This window comes from Oryctolagus cuniculus, chromosome 3 (genome assembly GCF_051225735.1).
Source record: "Oryctolagus cuniculus isolate XC-2025 breed Fujian yellow rabbit chromosome 3, ASM5122573v1, whole genome shotgun sequence".
NCBI lineage: Eukaryota > Metazoa > Chordata > Mammalia > Lagomorpha > Leporidae > Oryctolagus > Oryctolagus cuniculus.
In genome coordinates, this window is record NC_142869.1 from 168787094 (window position 1) to 168805528 (window position 18435).

At 48.3% G+C, this 18435-nt stretch overlaps 1 protein-coding gene across 10 annotated transcripts in view; it reads right to left on the reverse strand.

The window, feature by feature from the left end:
- The window catches only part of CHCHD3 (coiled-coil-helix-coiled-coil-helix domain containing 3), a 280912-nt gene extending 270529 nt beyond the window's left edge, over nt 1–10383 (reverse strand). For all 10 annotated transcript variants that reach the window (XR_016231068.1, XR_016231067.1, XR_016231066.1 and 7 more), the window contains exon 1: nt 10155–10383. Coding sequence is in view for 7 of the 10 variants with exons in the window: in XM_089328628.1 (XP_089184754.1) it covers nt 10155–10235 (81 nt within the window). In the remaining 3 variants the exon portion in view is untranslated. The remainder of the gene's footprint in view (nt 1–10154) is intronic.
- Nucleotides 10384–18435: the final 8052 nt, after the last annotated feature.

Consider the following 18435-nt stretch of genomic DNA (forward strand, 5'->3'; position numbering starts at 1 on the left):
TATGAAGGAACAAGAAAAAAAAACAGTGCAATAACATCCATGTAAGTTGGTCATCCATATCGATATGTGTAACGAATGGCCTGAAGAAATTAGGCTGTCTCTAAGTAGCAAGGAAGGACGGCTGTCAGATTTCAGGATGCACCCCACCATACTACTTTTCTAATGCACTAACTTCTCATTATAATAACTTCTCGTTTTACACTGGAGTGTAACCTCCGAGAAAATGTAAGCTGTTCTGCATTAACAGGACTTAGCACCTTCTTTCCCTCCAATCCCAAAGAAAACAGCGCTCCTTCCTCTCCCAGCCCTCCCTCCAGTTCAAAACTAACCACATACAATTGCTCTTTCAGTATATTTTATTATGCACCAAGTGTGTATCAGGAAGTAGCCCAGACTTGGGAGAATTCAAAACCATCAAGCTGCTTGACACGTAGTGGAATAAGCAGACAACCACTGGGCATTTAAAGATGACATGAAGGGCGCTGCTTGAGTGGGCCTGGGATGGAGTAGACGGAGGGCACAGTGGGCAGTGCAGCTAGCCAGGCTGAGCGTGGGGCAGGGGGAGGCCCAGGAATGGAACCACTTATAAGGGAAAGAGGTAAGTTAGGAAGACAGGGATGGGATAAGAGGGTTCAGGATGAGGAACATTAGGTGAAGGTAGGAGAAGGGGTTTGCTTCCATTAGACATCCAAGCAAAGACATCAAGAAAGAAGCTGGCAACTAAGGGAAGCCCTGGGGAACCCTCAGGCCTGCAGACTAGAGTCAGCAGCCCCACGGTTACCATCACCTCCTTTCTCATTGTCTTCATAGGACTTTCAGCTGATGCTGTTGAAAGCCAGGATATGACTGTCCTGCAACCATATTCCCAGAATGCAATAATCTAACCCTGGTTGACAATGAATGGTTAAATAAATGAATGAAACCACGGCGAAGGAACAAAAGAACCACAGAGGAGGCCTCCTGAAGAGAGCAGGCAGAGAGTTCCGATTTCAAAGACTCACAGTGAACTCTTCAATTTAAAGAACTTGAACTTGATCCCCAGGGCAACTGGGCACTATTTAAGGATCTTAGGCAGAGAAATGACATACTCCAGAATTTGCATTTCGGGAAGTTCACGTTGGCTGCAGTGCAGGGAGCAGATTGGAGAGAGACGAGAACAGAAGTCAGACCCCTGAAGGAGGCCCAAGGATCGATTAAGGAGCTATTAAGCATATGTCTACACAAAGACTTTCGCCGCAATGCTCATAGCGGCATTATTCATATTAGCAGGAGTGGAAACAAACAAATGTCTGTCTAATGGACAAACATTATGTATCCATATAACAGAATACAATTGAGTAACAGGAGAAGGGAATTCTGATACACAAGTATGCTACAGCATGGCTGGATCTGAAAATCATTAAGCTAAGCAAAAGAAGCCACCAGCAAAAGGCTACATATGATTCTCTTCATACAGAAGTCCAGAAGAGATAACTTTATTGAGACAGAGTAGACAAGTGGTTACACAGTGCTAGGGCTGGAATCAGAATTAACTCTATAAAGGGACATGAGAGATCTTGCTGAGGTAATGAAACTGAAACTGGGTTTTAGTGATGGCTGCATAACACGTTTAACTTATTAAATTTGTTAATGGTACACTTAAAAAAAGGAGCAGGTGAACTTCGCGGCACGCAGACTACTCCACAATAAAGTTGTTCTTTTTTTTGAAAACCTACAGTGGTAATCCAGGCAAGAACCCACTGAAAAACTATTGAGGATTCCAAATGGCTAACATCCACCGAGGACTTGCTGTGGGTCAGGCACAACACTGAGCCAAGCACTTCACTATAAAACCCTTAACATGCCAGTGAGACAGAGACTACCACTCCCTCGACATTAGGGCAGGAAAAGGAAGCCCAGCCGGCCGCAGTGATTTTTCATAAACTCTAAATCCCCTGATCTCCAGCCCAAGACCTCAAAGTCAGGGACGCAAACTGAACTGCCCAGTGGACACCTTCCCTCAGATCGCGGGTGGGGAATGCCAGCCTGGGGGCCGTAGAAGACATTATGGGGACTAGCTCTGCCAAGGCAACCGCAAGCAGGATTCAAAATTCAGCAAGTCTATACCAGGCTAACTTTTAATTTGATCATTTTGTGTGGCCTGCAAATGATGTTTTCAATATCCTAATGGCCCTTGGCAGGAAAAAATGTTCCCTACACCTGCCTTAGGCCACAAGCACCTTAGACCCAGCGTGTCCAACACTCCTGTTTGTCAAAAATCTCTTCTTCCTCCTGCTTTCCTTGCCTCACTAATGATATCACCTCCACTCAGCTTCTTAATCAGGACACAGTACCTGTCCTCAACCCTTCTCTCTCCCTCATTTTCTCAGCCTAACTTTCTCAACTTCTAAATATTTAATGAATCCCTCATCTCCTGTCCCATCCAATGTCTCCCGCCCTAATTCATGGTACCTAAAATATTCCTCCCAAAACACAAAACTGATCATGGTAACTCAGGCTTCAAATCCTTCAATGGTTACGATGACAGGGAAGCCTAAAATACTTTTAACGGCATGCACAACTTCTTTATCATTTTCGGGATGGTCTAACTCTCCAATTTCAGATTAAATGCCATACCCTGTTTGATCCCCATGTGGCTAAACTGGTTTGTTGCCATCTCTTTGCTTTGACACATGCCTACACTGCTTTCTCTCCCAGTTCCATTCAGGACCCAGCTCATACATCCGCAAGACTTCAGTGACTATTCCAACAGTGCCTACCTACAGCTACCCTTCCTTGTGCCCACTGCACCTTGCACAAGCCTCTAAGTGCTCCAATGAGAGAGTCTTTGTCCTCCCATGTTTGTCTTTCCAGGAGACTGTTGAGGACCGATACATGTTAATGAGTCATCCACTCAACACATGCTGACTAAGCCCAGCGCTAATGAAAGCCCCAAGGATCCATCAGTGAACAGCCTGTGCCTGAACAGTTACTCCTGTCTCAGAGCCAAACCAGAGTGGCGGTTACAAGGCGAAGAGAAAGACCACATCTCAGAAGCTGTACCCTTTGAAGGGAAAACCCATGAGTCCGTACTTGGAAGACAAGCAGAAGTAAGGGAAGTGAGCATCAAGTGATTTCTATGTGAAGATCTCAGGGCCAGCAGCATCTGACCGTAGCCACTGGGGTATGGCTGAAGCTCATTTGCAAAGCTGAACCACAATCAGGAGATAGAGCCCAGTCTCCCAGTCTTACAGGTGAGAAACAGAGCCCCTGAGGAGCACCATCCAGTTCCTGGCAGTGCAGAAACCAGAGTGGCAGCCCCAAATGCCAGCCTAAGCTCTCCGGCATTAAACTACTCTCTTTCAGTCCCCCTGCGTGCGACAAAAACATGTCCCTGACTTACTAGCAGGTAAAATGAGCCTTCGCTAGTACAATCTTAAAGCTGTTTTAACTGATGTGTAAAGCTCATTTAATTTATACATGCGACGTTCTATACATATTTTAAAATATTTATTTGAAAGGCAAAGTGAGACAGAGAAAAAGAGCAAGTGAGCGGGCTTCCATAGGCTGGTTCACTCTCCAAAGGGCCACAATAGCAGGGCTGGGTCAGGCCAAAGCCAGGGGACTGGAACTGCATCTGGGTCTCCCATGTGGTTGGCAGGGACCCAGACTTGGGCCATCTTCTGCTGCCTTCCCAGGCACCCTAGCAGGAAGTGCGGCTGCAGTAGAGCAGCTGGAACTCGGGCCAGAGCTCCAATGCGGGATACGGATGTCCCAGGCGGCAGCTTACCCTGCGGCTCTGCAACAGCAGCTCCACTATATATAATACATTAATACGGTGTATTACGCTATATAACATATACATTACATATTATCATACATACAATATATACCATTAGATAGCCAATGTAACTATGTGAATAAGCTAACATACAAAGCTAAGGCAGCTTTTAAGGTTTTTATATATAAAATTTTTACATTTTAACTTCTATTTCTACATTTGAGGTCCAAGTCAAATAAGTACAATGGCACTAAAATATATTCCACCTAATTAGAAAGCAAATGTGTTTGCTAAAAATCAAGTGTTAGCTATAAAATTTCCTCTATGTGAGATAAGCCATCTTTTTTTTTAAAGACTCTCCTTGATCATCTACAGTTCATATGCTCCCATAATTTATGAGAACTTTCATTTTTAGTTATTTATTGGAGAGGTAGAGAGAGATGGAGACACAGAGATTCCATCTACTGCTTCACCAGCCAAATGGCCACAATAGCTAGAGCAGGGCCAGGCAAGAAGCCAGGAATTCAATCCAGGTCTCCTACATGGGCGGCAAGGACCCCAGGCACTTGAGCCATCACCCGCTGCCTCCCAGGGTGTCTACGAGCAGGAAGCTGGAATTGGAGTGAAGGACTAGGACCCGGGCACTCTGATATGGGATGTAGGCATCCCAAACGGCACCTCAACTGCTAGGGCAAACTCACTGCCCCCGGTCCCCCAGCTTGGAAATACCAGTACATCTGCTCATCAAAAGTCTTACCTTGCTACAATGTACTGCTGCTTTCAAAACGACTACACAAAGCCCTTGCATCGCATTGACTACGCAGCCTCCAGGGCCCTCACCTTCCTCATTTAAAAAAAATGAGAACAGTATTCACCCCCGAGGTTATGAAAAGGACTACAGTTTGTGCTGTAACTACAATTTGCTCCATAAATACTTGGCCAAGATATCACCCCTACAGCTCCAGCCACAAGGACTGTGGCTGACTCTCATTTCATCTTGGTTCCTTCCCCACTGGCTGCAGCAGGGCTGGGCCTGCGGCCACGGCCAGCACGGTATCCAAAGCAGCTCCATTCTCTCTCTGCTCCTTGGGGGGAATCGCAGAATAGGCCTTTCCACCCACCCGCTACTTGTTTCTTTCTGTGGCGTCTCTGAATTCTGAAAAGTTGCAACTTACTATCAAATCCTGACATCAAGGCAGAACATTTCCCAGCCAGGTCTTGGGATGGATAAGCATGTGGGACCGCCTGCGTGCCAGCCTCCTTTTGTTCTTACAGTCTTTTGACAACTGCTTCCTTACGCCCTTCCAAAGAGACACCCGTGGCGGCCTGCAGGGGCCACTCTGCTGGCTCCAAGCTCTGTCACCCTGTCCCCATCTGTTCCCAGCGACAGTCGTGCTGCCGCCACTGCTACCTGAACCGAATGCTCTCTGGGACGCCGTCCCAGCTGCAGTACGAAGTTCAGACCTGCACGCTCCCCTCACGTCGGAGCAGGAGTATGCACTTGCAAGGCAGCTGATGAGATTCCGAGACGCTGGGCCTGGGTTACACATACACTCTGTGGCTGTGAAACTCTTTCTCGTGATGAAAACTGACCCAAAAGAGGGGTAGCAGGGTCACAGGTACAACACAGGCCTCTGTGCGAGCAACTTCTTCAGCAAACAGCTCTTTCCCAAGCAGGCACTTCTCGTATTTACTGAGCCGTTCCTACCACACATGCATTCCAGCCATCTCTGGATTCTATCAAGTAAGTGCCACTTACAGAAACTATTAATAAAGAATGGTGAAAATGCCCACCACACACACACACACACACACACACACTGGGAACTACACCCACAGCACCATGGACGCAGCCGTCCCTGCAGAATCGTTGGCATAGTGCATGGTTCTGCGCAGTCCACGGCTTACAGTGTCTAAAAGGTCATGAACTAAAGCCACGCAACCATCTCTGCCCTAATACAAGGAACAACCAGGAGAGCCAGGCCTGCAACACTCAGCCCGCTGTCTCTCATACTCCACCTTTTCCCTGTCGCTCCTGAGACCAATTTAAGCACACAGAGCTTGCCAAGAATAAATCTACTACTCACCACACCAGTGTACTCCAGACAAGAGGCTTCCCACTCCTTGCTTCCCACCCGCCTTGTCTGGTCTCATCCAACATTAGCAAAAACACATCACGCACCAACTCGGAGCCCAGTATGTGTTCAGAAGCGGGAGACTGAGTGAGACAGACACAGATAAAGCACTCTGCTCCCAGGAACAGGGTTTCCGTCGCCCTTCTCTAAGAGGGGACAGACACCAACGAGACCCTGCCTCCGTAACAGCTTTTCTCATCTCCTTCCAGATGTGTTTTACCAAACTGATTCACGAATGCTGACCCACTTCCTTTCGCACCACCAGGCCATCTTCCGTGACAGCACTGGTTTGCTTTAACTACCGTTTTAACAAAGAGGCTCCAAAAACTACTTTAAGGGCACAGGGAGTCGGAGGGAATGCTATACTCTCAGATACAAATACGGAATGCAATTCCTGGCTTAGATTTATAATTTGTCACTTGTGTTTCTTTGCATTGTCGCTAACGGAAACCATGAACTTCTCGCTTTATGAAATCCCAGGAGGCTTCCTACTACCTGGCCCAAAAGATCCACAGAATCCCAAGTTGAAATGAACAAATCATCTACTATTCCGCGACACCCCCAACGGGTAACTGAATTCATACTCTCTGCCAACATGCTCTCTCCAGAATCTTCTTGAGTAGCCTACATGAAGTAGCCTCTTTCTTTAAGGGCTCTCAACTGCCAACACGTCCCGAAGCCGAGCTGTGTTCCACACTAGCACCCGTACTGCTGTAACTGGCTCCTGTGAACTTCAGCTTGCAACTTCAAGGCCGGCTGCAGGGCCTCGTTTATGCCTGGAAAGCATGATAAATATTACTTTGAAAATGATACTCATTGAAGTTGACATTTGCTCTAGAAGAGTTCACTCACAGCTTTGATGTTTCAGATAAACTTGTGAAAGACTGAGTCAAAAGCACACTTTCCAAGCAGGCCCAGCGGGAGCTCACAAAAATCCCATTAAGCACATGTAATAGGAGTAATGGAAATGCCGGGTCTTTCTTTCACTAGAAATTTATTTTAGATTCGGGGAGGAGAGCAAGGCAAGAGGGTGGCCTTTCATCCAACCCATACGAATAGCTTCAGATTTGAAGTTGGAATCAGGTGTAAGAATACAGGAGGAGAGAAAAAAAAACTATCAATTACTAATGATAAAGGGAAAAAAAAAACCTATAAATACCACAAAAGTAACACGATGTAGGTGAAAGGGAGCTTTAAACTGCAGTTAAGTCCTTTGATTACTAGTTGTAAATACACAAAAACAAGACCTATTAATATACTCAGCCTAGTTATCAAAAGTCTTATGTTGCTCAGTATGTCATTCTTTATGAAATATGAAAAATTAAATCACTGCCCCGCACAGGGGAATGGAACACAGAACTGGTTTTCCAAGTGACTCGCTCCTGAGGATCTGCTGGTACACTCTGACTTCGACAACTAGGCAGGTTTGCAGGATTTGCGCCAGTCAAGTTCAGCTCATCCACCTGCAACTCAAAAGGGAAACAGGCCTCAACAGCCCCACACTGAAACCGACTAAAAACACTTGAGTTAAATCCAGAGACTGCTGTTTCTTACCCTTCCCCACGCCTCAGAAGGAAACTAGCCACTGCTTCAAGCCAAGAAAGACGTAAAAATTAACTAGAAAGAAAACCTACAAAATACCTAGACAAAAAGCACGCAGGCGACAGCCAGAAGCCAGCAACTCACTTCCCAGTCCACTCACGCACATGTCTTACCTAAGTTTGCATGAGTTAATGTAGCCATTCCCTCAACGGTTCTCCTGACAGCCACAAGGCACTGTCAGATGCTCACATACATGATGTCAAATCCCCAGACAAGTGCCAAAATCTAAATTTACAATCAAAAGTGCCTTGTCCAGAGCCACCCAGCTTCTGAGAGGCGGAGCTAGGATCCAAGCTCAAGTCTGCTTTCCTTCACGGTATTCTCTTTCCACTATAATACAGAATCCCAGGCTTCTACCTGTGAAATGATGGCTGCCTTTTTGTAATTTTTGTTTTGTTTTGTTTTTTGGACAGGCAGATTTAGACAGTGTGAGAGGGAGAGACAGAGAGAAAGGTCTTCCTTTCCGTTGGTTCGCCGCCCCAAATGGCTGCTATGGCCTGCCCATCCGAAGCCAGGAGCCAGGTGCTTCTCCTGGTCTCCCATGGGGTGCAGGACCCAAGCACTTGGGCCATCCTCCACTGCACTCCTGGGCCACAGCAGAGAGCTGGACTGGAAGAGGGGCAACCAGGACAGAATCTGGCGCCCCGAACGGGACTAGAACCCAGGGTGCTGGGGCCACAGGCAGGGGATTAGCCCAGTGAGCTTCAGTGCTGGCCGATGGCAGCCTTTAATAAAACCTACAAGAGGGCCAGAAGCAAAGAACGTACCTCATCTTTCCAGCACAAGACAGAAGCAACCGTGTTCCCCTTTATGGACAGCAAATATGATCAGACACGTGCCTTGTCCAAGGTCACGGGCTAATAAATAGCTGACCCAAGATTTAAACTGAGGGCTGTTTAACTGTACGTTGGCACCCTTCTGACAATAACTTCAAAGCAATCAGAGTGACCTCTCAGTACTCAGATTCCACCGCGTGTCATTTCCAGAGGAAACTGCACGGCGCTGAGGAAGGCCACAGGACACGGACAGTGGCACGAGGCTCACAGAATTTCAGACTACCAGAGATCTGAGATCCTGCCCCATCCTCTTACAGATAAGGAAACCGGAAGCGCAGAGACCGCCAACCCGCCCGGCAGCAGAAGCACTTGACGCCACAGCAAACAGTGTAAGGGCATCTAGGTGAAGGGCGTGCTATGAAAAAACACAGAGAGGTTGCAAGGAGCATGGCGTGAGCTCGAATTGAAGGAGCAAACATAAGACGTAATATCGGAGAAGGAAAAAGAAAAAACTGAAGAATGCACTCGTCAAGTTTTCTATCCAAGAAAGATACTTCTTCAAGTTCTGAAACGCAGATTTTTAGAGCACCTTTCCATTTCAGGAGAATACACATCCCCACTGCCACCTTCCTCGATCTTCATACTCGCTAGGCATCTCTGAGCTGACTCCCCGCCAGTTCTGTCTGCTGTCCCCCTGTGTCTGTGTTAGAGTGACACACATTTTCCTAACTAAAATCTTCTCACCTAAAACTTATCTTGTGCTGCCTTTCCTCTTTCACCCTCAGAGGCGGAACACCCACAGCCTAAAGGCAAGATTTTTTTTTTAAATCTCTGCATAAAACTCAGAGTTTCCAGTCCTTTTTATTGTACTCCAAGGAGGAGCAACTAAACCACCAAGAACACAAGAATGCAGCCTCAGACGCTGTATCGCAAAATGCAGCACTGTTGTTAATGAATCAAGAAACCTTGGTCACAGACCAAAAAGAGTTCAACACTGTGCGTATTTAGTAAGTTTTATTTCCCGGTAACACAACAGTAAATACATTCATTGAGACTGGTTGTGTGACAGGACAGCAGGGGAGGGAAAATACAAAGTATCTTAAGACACCCTGAAGTCCACATGGCTTTATTTCCCGGATGCAGGCTGGTCCTTGCAGCGGAGAGCGTGTTAAGTGAAGTGAGTGCTGGTGTGCTGACTCCCTAGAGCAAAGTCAAGTTTGAGTTCAGGCGCCAAGTACGTGGAGAGGGCGTAAGAGAACTCGCTACCACCTCTCAGAGCTCTGAAACCTCGCAGGCCTATCCCAGCCCGGGCCCGGCCGGCAGGCACCAGTCCCGGGAGCCACAGGTCACAGAGGCAGCGCCCGGGAAAGCGCAGAGACCGAGAGAACGGGAAGCGGAGGGGGCGGCGGGGGCGCGAGCCAGGGCAAGGGGTGGCCCCGGTGGGAGCGCGCTCAAGGACTGGAAGCCGAGGCAGGCGAGCCCGGCGGCGGCAGCGCACCCGGGGAGGGAGCCTGTGCCCGCGGGAAAGCGGGCTGCGGGCCCCGAGCCAAGGGGAGTGACACCGGACCCGCTGCACAGACGGGGCATGGGCGGCGAGGGGCAGCGAGGAAGCCCCCGCGACCGCCGAGCAGGGCAAGGCCAGCGGAGGGTCTCGGGGCACCCGGCGCGCCGCGGCCGCCCCGCACCGTACCCTCACCCGGCCCAGGGCCTCTGCACGAACGCCCGGAGAAGTCAAACTCCCGCATCCTCCCCAAGGCCGGCTTCGGGCCGGTGAGGTGCAGGGAAGGCCTGGCTGGGGGTCCGAGCAGCGGGCAGCAGAGCGGGTCCAGGAAACGCAGGGCAGGGGTCCGAGCCGTGGGCCGCCCGCCCGCCGGAACTCACCCGGATGCCCTTCACCACGGTGATGTTCTCATTCTCGTCCGCCTCGAAGGTGACCCGGCGGGTGCTGGCGGTCCCGCCCATGGCTCCTGACCCCGCTCCTGCACGGATCCAGCACGGACCACGAGCGCTTCACAACTCCGCGCACACGCGCGCCAACGTGCCGGGACCCTTCCCGGGCTGCACGGGAGCAAGGCCACGACCCCAAGGAGCAAGGAGAAGGCGCCGGTCTGAGTTCCCGCCTCCTCCGGTCACGTGCCGAAACAGCTACACCTCCGATTGGTCAGAGCCGCGAAGGGCCCGCCTCCACTCGGCGGAGGGTGCTGGAATTGGCTGGCCTGGACCCGGATGCTATGGCAACAGGTGCTGTTTGACAAGTTTCCGGAGCTCCCGGGTGAAGTGGGAATTGTAGTCCCTATCGGGCACGAGGGGTGGTGGGACTCTCTTGCTTCGTCCCGGAGGACGCAAGGCATGCTGGGAGTTGTAGTCTTTCCCTCCAGAAGGGGTTGCTCTCTGGGCAGCTTGGAAGAAGCGCAATCATCGCTCAAGCATGCTTTGAAGACGTTATCCTGAAAACTCAGCAGAGTGAGGTCAAAGACGCAAGCTCGTTCTTAGCGGATCTCAGGTTAATGGGGGAGATGCACAGCTTCCTGTAAATAAAATCCCTGAAGTAGAAGTTAGCAGCTCATTATTTTAGTCTGAGTCATTAAAAAAAAAAATGCATTTGTCCTGTATCCCCATTTCATAAACTGTGTAGCTCTTTGATTTCTTTTTGTAAAGTGAAAACTTAAATACTGTCGTTATAAAATCTACAAATGAGGAAACACGAAAAGTACATTATACTCCCTATAGGGAGTTCGGTTTCCAAGTTTGTGTCTCCTTCCACTTCTGTTATATACCTTGGACCATAACACAGTTATGAAGAAAAGAATAGTATAAGTTAGTGGGACTATGGAAACCACAGCAGGAAAAGGGGAGAGAATCCATCTTGGAAAGTTTCTGGTTCACTAGAGTATTTCATTTCTACAAGACCAGTAAACAATTTTCAGGTTCCACCTACATCATTACGATTTTTTTGCTTAACACTTTGCTCCACATTAGCCATACGACCCTAGTTCTTTTTTTAAGATTTATTTATTTATTTATTTATTTGTCTTTTTTTTTCTTTTTTTTTTATTTATTTATTTATTTTTTTTGACAGGCAGAGTGGACAGCGAGAGAGAGAGACAGAGAGAAAGGTCTTCCTTTGCCGTTGGTTCACCCTCCAATGGCCGCCGCGGCCGGCGCGCTGCGGCCGGCGCACCGCGCTGATCCGATGGCAGGAGCCAGGAGCCAGGTGCTTTTCCTGGTCTCCCATGGGGTGCAGGGCCCAAGCACCTGGGCCATCCTCCACTGCACTCCCTGGCCACAGCAGAGGGCTGGCCTGGAAGAGGGGCAACCGGGACAGAATCCGGCGCCCCGACCGGGACTAGAACCCGGTGTGCCGGCGCCGCTAGGCGGAGGATTAGCCTATTGAGCCGCGGCGCCGGCTCTATTTATTTATTTGAAAGGCAAGAATTACAAAGAGGTAGAGGGAGAGAGCAAGAGCGAGAACGAGAGAGAGAGAGAGAGAGAGAGAGAGAAATGTCTTCCATGTGCTAGTTCATTCCCCAGATGGCTGCAATGGCCAGGGCTCGGCCAGACCAAAGCCAGGAGCCAGGAGCTTCTTCCAGGTCTCCCATGTGGGTGCAGGGACCCAAGGACTTGGGTCACCTTCTGCTGCTTTCCCAGGCCCATCAGCAGGGAGCTGTTTGGAAGTGGAGCAGCCAGGACTCAAACTAGCACCTGGTGCGGCACAGTGCTGGCCCCATGACCCTTGTCCTTACAGAAGTAATGAAAATATGCACTACCTTCAGGTGGCCGCTTTCAACATTATCAACAGCAGGCCATGACACCTTGTGTGTCAGACATCAACAATAATAATTTATCACTTATTCATTTTCTCTTTGTTTGAAAGGCAGAAGCAAAGACAGAGACAGAAAGATCTTCCATCCACTGGCTCACTCCCACTTGCCTGCAAAAGCCAGGGATGGGCTAGGCTCAGGCCAGGGGGCTGGAACTCAATTCAGGTCTCCCCTGTGGATGGCAGGGACCCAAGTACCCAAGCCATCACCCTCTGCCTCAGGATCCACAACAGCAGGAAGCTAATTGGCAGTGAAATATCAGAACTCCAGTAAGGCACTCCAACCTAGGACGCAGGCTTCCCAGGTGCTATATCAGATACTAGAGGAAGAAACCATGCCTTTAATTTCTGTATCTCTGGTCCATTACATGGGTATTGACTCCATCACATCATCTTATCATCAGCATGTTCTTTCCAACACATAGAATCCAAATTACACTGTTATGTTGCAGTTTTGAGATGATTTGCTACTCTTCACTTGGTCTCAAGTTACATAATATGTTTAAATCTTTCTTCCTTTTTAAAAAAGTTGTGTTTATTTATTTGAAAGAGTTGCAGAGACAGAGAGAGAGGGATAAAGAGAGAGAGATAGAGAGAGACAGAGATCTTCCATCTGTTGGTTTATTCCCCAGGTGGTCACAATGGCCAGTGCTGGGCTAAGCAAAAGCCAGGAGCCAGGAGCCAGGAGCCCTACATGAGAGGCCCAAACACTTGGGCCATTCTTCCACTGCTTTTCCAGGCTATTAACAGGGAGCTGGAATAGAATTGGAGCAATCATAGGGGATGCCAGTGTGAAAGGCGGCAGCTTTACCTGCTACACCACAACGCCAGCACCAAAATCTTCTACAAGGAACTAAAACTCTAGAATTGTGGATTTTGTTTCTTTGAGACCTCTGTCTCTCCTGAAACACATCCTCACTTATTACCCCAACACATATCACCTGTTGGAGGTTCTGCATAAACAGATTCTCAGCAAATGCTTACCAAAACAACTAAATTATAAAGAGTTTCTTCCAGAGACCAGAGAGAAGGGGGAACCGCTGGTTATTGTGACTATATTCATCTCCTGCTAATTACAAATGTGTTCTTGCAACCAAATATGCTAAAGATGATCAAAGCTAAAACTCATCAGAATGTACAAGGGCACCTTCTCTTATTGTGGTACAAACGCATGTAAGTATTCACACCAGGCAGACGATCTAAGAACACCTTAGAATTCCCAATCCATTTCAGCATTATAGGGCTTACCATTATGATACAAGAGGTCCTCCAAAAATTCTTAGAACTATGTATTGTGAGAAAAAGTGTACATTAATTGCACAACAATGTTTGTACCAAGCAGCATTGTGTAATTTGATTCTCCATGAACATTTTGAAGTTCCCTCCTGCTGGCCTGTGAAAGCCAATTTCAAAGCCACTCACCCCTACAATCCCTGCAGAGCCACCCAGTACCCGGAATCCCCCTTTCTCTCTGGCTGTAGCTTTTTAATGCCCACAGAACCCAGGGACAGCACTGGCTAGCCAGAGACCCGTGAGCTAGAAAGCAAACCTTTGCCCAAATAAAAACAAAGACAAATGCTTGAGTCTCTCAGATGTTCTATGTCATTCTCCATTTCCTCTGTGTGTGTGTCATTCTCTAAAATGTAGGCTTGAAATATCAAGAGCATTCAAAAAGAGAAGCTGTGATTCCGAGTTAGAACCATGAAACGTCATGGTAAATAGGTGAAAGTAGAGGAAACTTTAAGAAGAATAAAAGGCATCCAGTCTGGAAAGGAACGAATAAAACTCTCTCTGTTGATAGATGACATGACTTATAAATAGAAAAGTCCCAAAGAACCCACTAAAGGCACATTAAAGGGACAGGCATTTGGGGCAGCAGTTAAGATGCCACTTGGGACTCGCCCATGTTGTGTCAGAGTGCCTAGGCTCAGGCTCCAACTTCACTCCCAATTCCAGCTTTCTGCTAATGCCCTGGGAGACAGCAGGTGATGGCTTCCATGGTCAGGTCTCTGCCACCCACATGGGAGGCTTCATTGCGATTCTGGCTCCTGGTTTTGGCCTGGACAGCCCTGATCCTTGTGGACATTTGAAGAGTGAACCAGCAGATGGAGAGATCTGTCTCTCCCCACCTTTCAAATAAATAAGGCTACATTGAGAAAACACAATTACTACCAATTTTAAAGGCTCCAAAAGGTTGCCGGATAGCAGATCAACATTTAAAAAATAAGTATTTCTTTTTTAAATTATTTTTTATTTATTTGACAGAGACAGGAAAACAGTGAGATAAAGAGAGGTCCTATCTCCCAGTTCATCCCCAACGGCTCACAATTTCTGGGACTAGGACAGGGCCAAAGCCAGGAGCCAGGAATGTAATCTGGGCCTCCTACTTGGGTGGTGGAAACCAAATCACTTGCGTTATGGCCACTGCCTCCCAGAGTCCACGTTAGCAGGAAGAGGAGTCAAGTTGTAGGTGGTTCTTCACAAATCTTAGCTTGCCCTCAAGCAGTATCACCTCCAACTCCTTCATTTTGCAAGATTTCTTACTTCCATCAGGAGAAACCTTTGGGGAGGGGGAGACGAAGGGAAAGAAAGAGAGAGGGAAGGAAGTGTGGGGGGAGAAAAAGAGGGAGCGAGAATAAAATGAGGGAGTGGGAGGCAGAGAGAGGAGGGGAGAGAGAACTCCAAGCATCCCTAATAACCTCCCCCTCCGAAGGAAAAGTCTGCCTGGGCTTCTAAATCACTCGAACAACAACAACAAAAAATTCCCGCAGTCTCCAGGTGGGAAGAAAGTTTGCATTCAGACTTTTCACATATAAACTGGATGTTGCAGAAGGCAGAATCCTGGCGACTGCTTCCCTGTCACTCCTTCACACGTCGCTTGACTGTCCCTGACATACTTGGAGTGGGGGAGGGGGGAGGAGAGATGCATGAGGCAGAAAGGGAAAAGCAGAGAGACCCTAACAGGGGATGATGAGCTATCAAGGAAGAGGAGCTCGATTCCTGGCCTGTTCTAGAAAACTCTCAGGTTGTGCAGCACAGCTCAAGCAGTGAGTCAGCTGCACCGGGGAGCACTCAGAACCCACGCCCTGAGCCTACACAGAGCACAGAAACACCCACGAGTTTTCTGAACTACACACTGGAGCAACTGCTCCATTATTTGTGTCCTTAGAGAGACAATAAAATCAGTCCTTGAAATCAGCATCACCCTAGAAAATCTAGGCCATCTAGTTGCCATAGTTATAGCAAACCAATTAAAATCCCTGAAAACTTCTTCATGTGTAGTGCAATCAATAGGAAGACATTCTGAAAATATGTACCAAGAAGTAGTCAACAAGCCATAACAGAACATCAACGTTAAAACCTTTCCCACCCGTTATTGTATATGCAATCTTATTTTAAAGTGAAGCTCTGAAGTGTGTGTGTGTGTGTGTGTACACACCCATGGGCTTACGTGGTGTATTTTGAATACAAGATTTTGAGACGCACACTTGAACAGACTGAAAACCCAAAATAGCATGAAACAAGTCAGCGATGATCAGAAGGCATTTCTGAGTACAATAAAACAGTGCTTCTTTGAGAGTGTCCTCAGTTATGTCACAAACCAAAAGGTGTCCCTTAGGTACCCCTCACTGTTCAAGTAGAATTGGCCACTGCACTGCCCATGCCTCCAGCAAAACCATGGGGCAGAGTTCTCGCACTGGTCAGGACCCTCTCCATCTATCTGCCTGCAGAACAGCAGGGTCTGTTGCTACCAATTTCTTATCCAGAGTAAATTCTATACTCTGGGGGCTGGCACTGTGGCATAGCAAGTAAAGCCCCGACCTGCAGTGGCATCATATATGGGTGCCGGTTCGAGTCCTGGCCGCTCCACTTCCGATCCAGCTCTCTGCTATGGCCTGGGAAAGCAGTAGAAGATGGTCCAAGTCCTTGGGCCCCTGCACCCATGTGGGAGACCCGGAAGAAGCTCCTGGCTCCTGGCTCCTGGCTTCAAATCAGCCCAACTTCAGCTGTTGCAGCCATCTGAGGAGTGAACCAGCAAATGGAAGATTCTCTCTCTCTCTCTCTCCCTCTACCTCTCTCTCTACCTCTCTATAACTCTGACTTTTGAATAAATAAATAAACCTTTAAAAAGATAATTCTGGCCAGCGCCATGGCTCACTAGGCTAACCCTCCACCTTGCTGCACCGGCACACCGGGTTCTAGTCCCGGTCGGGGCGCCAGATTCTGTCCCAGTTGCCCCTCTTCCAGTCCAGCTCTCTGCTGTGGCCAGGGAGTGCAGTGGAGGATGGCCCAAGTGCTTGGGCCCTGCACCCCATGGGAGACCAGGAGAAGCACCTGGCTCCTGCCTTCAGATCAGCGCGGTGCGCTGGTCGCAGAGCACCGGCCACAGCGGCCATTGGAGGGTGAACCAATGGCAAAGGAAGACCTTTCTCTCTGTCTCTCTCTCTCACTATCCACTCTGCCTGTCAAAAAAAAAAAAAGTAAAAAAAAAAAAAAGATGATTCTGTACTCTGTGCCCCACCATGTCATACGATGGGCTCTGGTGACCATTCTGCTTAGCACCTGCAGCTAAAACAAACTCCACACATGTGTCGTAACCTGGCTGCGCACCGGGAAGATTTCCCGGTACCACGGGCATCAGGTTTACTCCAGAACAGAGCCTCAGCAAACACACAGGAGGCTTCTAAAAGGCCACTCTCTGATCATGCTTTTGTTTCCTTTTTTGCACTCTTCACAGTTTTTTTCCTGACACTCTATTTGTCAACTCACCCTAGGTTCATCCAAATACAGGGGCTGAAGCACTGAGTGTGGGTGTAAGGGCAGCGAAGGAGAAGTGACAGTGAGCTCCAGTCTCTTCCAGACTCCAGCTCTGCCAGGATCCCAAGGCCCTTTGATTTCCTTTGTGTGGGATTTAGAGTGATCATCTCCAACGAACAGAGCCCAAGTCGGAAGAGACTCATCCCTCATCTCTGCTCCTTAAACAAGCGCAGGCATTCTGTGTGTCATCCCTCCTGAACGGCTTCTCTGGCCTTGATGGATTTTCAAGCCATTTTTATTGGAGAGCACAGGGACCTTCTCCTAACTGTTTAACAATATCTAGCTGTCATGGAGCTTGAGAGATTTCTGAAATGCAGGCGGTTAGCCTCTTTACTTCCAAATAACAAATGCCTGAAATGCATCAAGGTTATAAGAGCACTTGTGCTGTGATACTAGACGGGTAGAGAAAGACCTGTTTATTGATGCTAATAGTGTGAAAATGCCCCTACATACACATCCTCCGCAACCACCCTTCGCCCACGTGCACTGTCTCGGGTGGTTCCATTTTTGCCCCAGTTTGGGAGGTAGCCAATGTGGGCGACTCTAGAATAACTGTTTTGTTCACATGTTCCAAAATAGTGTGGGGGTGGACAGAGGTTTAGATGCTGTTTGGGATGCCCGTGTATTGTAGCAGAGTCCCTGGGTTCAAATCCTGACTCAACATCCAATCCTGCTTCCTTTTAACGCACACCCTGGAGGCAGCAGAGGGTTGCTCAAGTACTTGGGTCCTTGCCACCCACAATGAAGTCCCAGGTTGAGCTGCAGGCTCCTGACTTCAGCCTGGCCCAGCCATGGCTGTTAGGGGTTTTTGGAGAGTGAACAAGCAGATGGGAGACTCTCTCGCTCTCGCTCTCTCACTCTCACTCTCCCTTTAATATAAATAAATAAATAAATAAATCACAAGAGTCTGGATAATGCAATTCTTTTCTCAGGAATCACAGAACTTTCAGGTACAAGTGACCTTGACCACTGCTTCTAGTTGTCCTCTTTGCTGAGTGAGTTCCCAAAGCCACACAGTCCACTTACATCAAGCCTGCCAAGACTCCAGGCTTCCAGCCACTCCGCCTAGTATCACCTCACCTCCTCCAGTTCTCCTCTCATGGGAAACAACCCACTGGAGTCCTGCATGGCAGAGCTGCAATTCTGGGTAAAAGGACACCACAGCAGTCACTGGAATCATAGCTAAGTGGAGATGGGGAGGGACAGTGCACAGCCATAGGCGGTGATGCGGGCCTCCCATGTAGAGCTGACTGGGGGCTGGCATGAATCAATATGCCTTCCCTGGGGAAATACTAGAAGGGTCACTCAACGCATCAGCTAATCACGTCTAACAGATTTGAGAGCTTATGTCTACCAAAGACCCATGCAGGAATATTCATTATAGTTTGATTCACAAGATCCCCAAGCAGGAAATAACCCAAGGAGTCTAACAGCCTGAGAATGATAAGTAAATTGTGGCATATTCACAAACAGGATAGTCTACCACAACTAAAAATTGATAAACCATTGCTATACCCAACAACA